This window comes from Diabrotica virgifera, chromosome 5, assembly GCF_917563875.1.
Source record: "Diabrotica virgifera virgifera chromosome 5, PGI_DIABVI_V3a".
NCBI lineage: Eukaryota > Metazoa > Arthropoda > Insecta > Coleoptera > Chrysomelidae > Diabrotica > Diabrotica virgifera.
The window spans coordinates 3,517,568-3,525,081 of record NC_065447.1 but is presented as its reverse complement, the minus strand read 5'-3'; the positions used below and the strand labels follow the sequence as shown (position 1 = coordinate 3,525,081).

At 35.2% G+C, this 7,514-nt stretch overlaps 1 protein-coding gene across 3 annotated transcripts in view; it reads right to left on the bottom strand.

The window, feature by feature from the left end:
* Positions 1-7,514, bottom strand: part of LOC114335067 (nuclear hormone receptor FTZ-F1 beta) — a 179,635-nt gene that overhangs the window by 75,623 nt on the left and 96,498 nt on the right. For all 3 annotated transcript variants that reach the window (XR_007698400.1, XM_050652237.1, XM_050652238.1), the window contains exons 5-6: positions 6,966-7,125; positions 2,867-3,135 (exon numbers count right to left, since the gene is read on the bottom strand). Coding sequence is in view for 2 of the 3 variants with exons in the window: in XM_050652237.1 (XP_050508194.1) it covers positions 2,867-3,135; positions 6,966-7,125 (429 nt within the window). In the remaining variant the exon portion in view is untranslated. The remainder of the gene's footprint in view (positions 1-2,866; positions 3,136-6,965; positions 7,126-7,514) is intronic.

Here is a 7,514-nt window from a genome sequence, read left to right as displayed (position 1 = left end):
TTTTTATTCTCATCTTAACACCTTGGCTGCGTTTAGAGATTTTGGTCCCTCGAGCCGGATTTGCACCAGCGACCTATTGATGTCCGCTATTAGTATCGAAGGAAAATCTCAGAGAAAAGGAAGTAATTAACCCCTTTCTCAATAATTAGTGGAGATTAAAGTAAAACCCTACTACCCATTTTAAATTCTTTCCTATACACCATACACGCATATAAATACATATACAGGGTGATTGATTAGTGGGGTAAAGCTCAATAGATCCGCTATAGTAATAGATAGCATTACAAAATTAGTTAGAATGTTACAGGGTGTTCGATAACACAGTGGCAGACCAAACTTATGTTTTTTTTTTAAATGAAACACCCCATATTTTATTTTATATTCGAAGTCCTGTTAACTTTTCCATCACAAAAATATAAAGGTTTGTTATGTTATACAGGTGTGTTAGCATGTTAGTGTGCTATGCGGATGACGCAGCCTTGATTGCAGAGGACGAGGATGAGCTACAAAGGCAACTTTATCGATTCTATCAAGCATATCGACGACTCAACATGAACATATCCACGCAGAAAACAAAATGCATTACCACTGCGAAAGACCCAATTAGATGCAAGCTAGTGGTAGAGGGGAAACCCATAGAACAGCTAAACCAGTTCAAATATCTAGGCGTAGAGTTATCAAGTTATCATGACCCAGCCAGAGACCTAAGAGGACAAATTAACAAGGCCGCTGTCTTGTCCGGATGTTTGAGAGATGTGGTCTGGAATAACCCATATATGAGAATGGACAGCAAAGTTAGAATTTATAAAACTTGCATCAGACCTGTTATGACCTATGGCATTGAATCAAGAGAAGACACCAATAAAACCAAAAGCATGCTACGAACAGCCGAAATGAAGACACTAAGAGCAATAGCAGGGAAGACAAGAAGAGATAGAATACGAAACAACATCATCAGGGAACAATGTGGCGTGCAAGATGTAGTCAGATGGGGCAGGCAAAGACGAAGAGAATGGTTCAGTCATGTAAAAAGAATGGAGGAGCACAGACTACCAAGAATTGCTCTATAGAAGGAAAACCAGTAGGCAAGCGTCCACCGGGGAGACCACCAAAAAGATGGAGAGATAGCTGGCAGTCTACCTCTCAAGAAATACTTCAACGTCGAAATTGACAGATCGACAGATCTACAACAAGTATAAGAAGAAGAAGAATGAGATGTTATACAGGGTATTTACAAAGATATAACCAATTTTGTATGAAAATAGTAACAAGTTCAACTCCCTGTATAAATAAAAATAAGCACAACAACAATCGTTTATTAATCCCATATTTTTTTATTTATTGTCAAAATTTTCAAGAATTATTGACATTGCCAAGTTTCTTAATATCAAATACAGTAAAAAGAGTAAAAATGCAACTACATTATTTTCTCAGTAATGTTAAATGGAACACCCTGTATTTTATATCACTATTGAAAAGTACCATTAACGTACTTTAATTTTTATATAACATTCTCTATGTCAAAATTTATTAGTTTTCGAGATATTTTCATTTTTCAGAGCACATTATTTTAGGTGTCTAAATTTATCTAAATTTTAAGTAAGCCATAACTGAATTGACAATATTGACGATTACTGATTATCAATCCGGTAATCAATGTATCAATGTAGCAAATAAAGAAATAAAAATAATTTATTAGTAATGCATTTTACAAAAAAAACACAACCACAACATGCAACATTTTTGAAACAATTAAAAACTACATTTTTATGTAAATGTAACAAATAAAGAAAGAAAATTAGTAATAAATTTTACAAAAAAAAACACACAAACACAAAAAAATATTTTGTGAAGATAATTAAACACTATTTTTGTATGTAAATGTAACAATGTAACAAATAAAGAACAAAAAATAATTTATCAGTAATACATTTTGCAAAAAAAAAACATGTTTGAAAAAATTAGAAGCTACTTTTAATAAAATATTTTTAATATTTAATTACATAAGGTGCTCAAAATTACCTCCCTAACACATTTATGCACTCCTAAAAACGATCATTGTATGAGCTACTTACTCTACGAAGCATTTGTAAATTAACACATCGAACGAAATACATTTTGTATTCTATTTTTCATCTCATCCCTTGTTGTTGGAGGTATTTTATAAACTTCATTATTAACGTAACCCCAAAAAAATCAGTCCAGTTTATTAAATTCTGATGATTTGGGTAGCCATGCTACTGGTTCATTGAAAAATGAAAATATCTCGAAAACTAATAAATTTAGACATAGGGAATGTTATCTAAAAATTAAAGTACGGTAATGTTACTTTTCAATAATGATATAAAATGCAGGGTGTTCCATTTAACATTAATGAGAAAATAATGTACTTGCGTTTTGACTCACCCTGTATTTGATATAAAGAAAATTGGCAATGCCAATAATTCTTGAAAATTTTGACAATAAATAAAAAATATGGTATTAATAAACCATTGCTGTTGTGCTTATTTTTATTTATACAGGGAGTTGAACTTGTTATGATTTTCATACAAAATTGGTTATAACTTTGTAAATACCCTGTATAACATAACAAACCTTTATATTTTTGTGATGGAGAAGTTAACAGGATTTCGAATTTAAAATAAAATATAGGGTGTTCCATTTAAAAAAACATAAGTTTGGTCTGCCACTGTTATCAAACACGCCGTAACATGCTAACTAATTTTGTAATGTGAAGCTCAAAGTTGGCTACAATTTTTGTTATTAACTTTTATTGCTATCTATTACTATAGCGGATCTATTGAGCTTTACCCCACTAATCAATCACCCTGTATAAAATTGTAAAATTCAAAAGAAAAATCGTTACCTGTATGGGGCTGTGCGTGGGCGAGAACTGTTGTGTAGGCGAGACAGAAACGGATACGCTGCTGTAACTGCAGCAACTGGAGTGCGAGGCGTCGCTGTTGTTCCTGCTGAGATTGGGCGTGAAGGTCACGTGGCGCTGCGTGAGAGGCGACTGAGTGGGCGAGCTGAAGACACTGTAGGCAGAGTGGACGGCTGAGTCGGGCGAAGGCGTCGGGGGAACGTTGAGACCTTTGTGCATCATGAGATCTTTATGGCTGATTATCGGCACCCCTACAACGATTTATCACGATTAGAACTAAAGTATTTGCTGACAAAAAGAGAATTTGCGGTAAATAACAAATTAGAGAGAGCCAGTGTTTAAATTCAAATATTTATAAATAAGGTCAATCCGGTCTTGTTAGGACCAATGTTAAGAATTAGCAATGCATTATTAGGAGTTTTATCAATAATTGCTGAAGAAGTACAGCATAGAATAGGCAAGGAACGAGAACTTTTCAACACAGTGAAAGTTAAGGTACGATTCCGACAACGACAGCAGACGGCTGTTACAGTTGTCACCTTGACAGACGTCATTACTTTGCACTATTAATTTGTATAGATGTGAGAGCAATGAGAGGAGCCGACTGTGCATCAGACCACGAATTAGTGAGATCAAAAATAAAAATTAGCCTCAAGGCTAATTATAAATAAAAAAAAAAACATAGAAAATTCAATACAAATAAATTAAGAGACTCTAACATAACAAACAAATACCAAGAAACGTTGGAGAGGCATGTGGGAAACTTGGAACAAGTAGGAAAAACCAGCATTGAAGGTATATGGGAAATATATAAAAACGCGTACATGGAAGCAGGGAAAGAGATATTAGGGTACAACGGGAAAGCTGATCAACCATGGATAACGCTGGACACTAAAACAAAAATCAAGGAACGAAGAGCAATCAAAACCGAATTGATCAAAACAACAAACCCAATAAAACGAAAAGAAATGCAGGAAAAATACACAGAAAAAAATTAAGAAGTTAGAAAACAAGCCAGAACAGATAGAAGGCTCTACATGGAACAAATGGCAGAAAAAGCAGAGGAAGCAGCGAGAATACATGACACAAGGACACTTTACTCAATAACAAAAGAAATTAAAGGGGGTAAGAACCAGCAAAGAACGAAACTAATGGGAAAAGAAGGAGAAACACTCATAACTCAAAAAGAAATTGCCCAAGGATGGACACAATTCTTCGCAGAACTCTATGAAGAAGGAATCACAAATAGAGTTGGAAGAAACAGAGAGAAACGAAACATTAATCATAAGAAACGACGAATTTACGAAGGACGAAATAAGGTATGCTATAAACCTTTTAAAAAACGACAAAGTGGCTGGTGTTGATGGAATTCCCGCAGAACTGATAAAATCACACTTAAACTTCTCAGTGGATATGTACTACTTTCTATTTAAAAAAATTTGGATCGAGGAAAAGATACCAAAAGATTGGGGTGAAGGAGTTGTAATAAAGCTACCAAAGAAAGGAAATCTCACACTATGCGAAAACTGGAGACCAATCACTTTTCTCACTGTAGCTACCAAAATAATGGCCAGGATAATATTGGAGAGAATTAAACATCCCATAAATGAAAAATTAAGAATTAACCAAATAGGATTCAGACCGAACAGTTCCTGTATTGACCATATAAATACCCTAAGAATTATCCTGGAACAATCAGCGGAAATGAATCAGGAAATTTATATCAACTTTGTAGATTCGAAAAAGCGTTTGATTCACTAAATCGTAATATGATGTGGAGGATATCAAAACTCTATGGAATACCAGACAAATATATAAGAGTAATAAGGCTTTTCTACGACGAATGTTTTGCCAGAATTGAACATGAAGGGGAACTATGCCAACAAATAAGCATAAAAAAAGAGTAAGACAGGGGTGTGTCTTGTCACCGACGTTGTTTATAATAGTCATAGATTGGATAATGAAACAAACTGAAGATAAAAAAACAGGTATACAATGGTCACCATTTAAAAAACTAGAGGATCTAGAGTTCGCTGACGACATATGCCTCATAACATCAAACAGACAACACATGCAAAACAAAATTACCAGATTGAACAACATAGCAAAAACAACCGGCTTAAAAATAAATCCCAAAAAAACGAAAATATTATCAAATGGGGAAACGAACGGAAACAATATATATTTAGAAGGGAAACAAATAGAAGAAGTAAAAGATTTCTGTTATTTGGGCAGTCTGCTAAACACAGCAGGAGGCACAGAAAAGGATATAACACAAAGAATAATCTTCGCACAAAACGCTTTCAACTCTTTGCGCAAGATATGGGAATCGACAAACATCAGCAGAAGAACAAAGCTATGATTATTTGAAACTAATGTAAAGTCTGTCTTGTTATATGGAGCAGAAACATGGAAACACCATAAACAATTATTTCAGTAAATACAATCCTTCATTACCAGGTGCCTACGTATTATACTGAGAATATTTTGGCCAAACAAAATTACTAATGACGAATTGTGGAGAATAGCAAATGAAGAAAAGATAGAACATACAGTAAAAAAACGGAAATGGAAGTCGATAGGACACACCTTACGAAAACCAGCAACAAATATTGCTAGACAAGCTTTACATTACAATGCTCAAGGCAAAAGAAGAAAGGGTAGACCATCTTATACGTGGAAAAGAACAATACAGAAAGAACTCAAAGAAAATTATTTAACATGGAACGATGCCAAAAAGATAGCAAAAAACAGAAGAGAGTGGAGAAAACTAGTAAACAAAATTGGACGGAACTCAACAGATGATGCGTGGGACTATCAACCTCACCATCATTCCTAATGCTACATGAAACACCGCAAGGTGCCCTTTGCTCCACTTGGAGATATATGATTATGATGATTAATTTGTATAATTATTAGCAACTGACGTTCTTCCGGACAGCCGTTGCAGTCAGATGTCAGAATCAGTTTCATAAAAATTAATAGTGCATAGTCTAAACGTCTATCACGGTGACAACTGCAACTGACGTCTACAGTTGCCGTCTGCAGTCGTTGTCGGAATCGTACCTTTAGAAAAAAGTCGAACTAGGCCATATTATACTGAGAAATAATAAGTACCAATATGTTCAACTCATATTTCAGTGAAAAATTTAAAGAGGAATAATGCTCGCCAATAAGTGGTACTATGGCTTAAAGGTCGCGGCATATTATCAAGCACGTAGCATTTCCAACACGTAGCGTAGTCTCCGAAAAACCTGATTTTACCAAGAGGTGTCTTATACGATACGTTCTGGACAGTGTGAATTGTTCATATTTAAAACCAGTTTAATCATATTTTCCGGAAACTAAACGTGCTGGAATCGCTACCTGCATGATAATATCGTCGGTGATGGTGATTTGGTGATGTGACATCTGCTTTTTCATGAATTTTGTAAGAGAAATTTCAAACTTTGTTAGGGTCACCTCTCGTTTTCAAATGTAAGCTTTGACTTGTTTTGTAGTTTAATTAGTTGAATTTACTATAAAACAAGTCAAAAAATATCATATGAGAATCGGAGATGACCGAGACTTATGCCAAGACAACGAGAATGATTTAAAATCTATTGGAAATTAGAGCATGGATAAGAGTTGCTAGAAACAGGGGCGAATGGAGGATTGTTCTGAAGAAGGCTTTGGCTTATAAAGAGCTGTGACGCCACTGATGATCATGATGAATATGCTCAACTAATAGTGGAAGGAAAGATCGAGGAAAAGTAGACTAATTTTTTTAGGAAGGAAAATACTATCGTGGCTAAGAAACATCCGACAGTGGACAAAGCTAAATGTTGAACAGTTAATAAGAACAACTGAAAACAGCGAATAATTTGCAATTTTAGTAGTCATCCTCCATTGAGGCAAAGGCGCTTTAAAAAGATTAAGAAGAACCTATGAATTATAGTCAATTATCTCACCAGAGCCATCGAAGGAAGTCATAGTAAGTAAGCATTATAATTTATAATTATTGTTTAATTCATAACAGTCCAATGCTTAATTCGTAACAGCCAGACACGACCAAAGTTCATAAGATTTTTAAAATACCAACCTGTTATAGGGTGTCGTTGGCTAAGTAAAGGTGAGTTGCTAGGCGTACTATGTAACGAATAGTTTCCCATAGGTGGCTGCTTCAGTCTAAGAACAGGACTTTCTTTCGAGTCGTTAATGTAAGGAGGCTTCGAAGGGGGAAGTGACAGATTTTCAGGTACCTAAAAAACAATATTATTAGATTAATGTGATTGCACGAATACATTTATCCAAGAATATATCAGTAATATCGGGGTTTCCCCAGGGATTTCACATGGGGCCTTGTCGTTTTAAATTGGTAAATTCATACAATGATAAAAATTCTAATACAATGTCGTTAGACCACTCCATAGTAAAATCACCACGGCATTGACCATACCAGCCCTAGCCGCGTCGAAAGGGTTGAACAGGTAAGCACCAAGCTGTGTATCAGCTGCTGACTTCCTTTGAACTGTGTTGATTTACCGACAAATGATGGGACTTCCCGCGCCGACCATAAATGGAGGGATTCTCTACCCTAGCCCACGGATCGTAAACCCCAAATATTGAGGAAAAGAACGGTATTCCACAT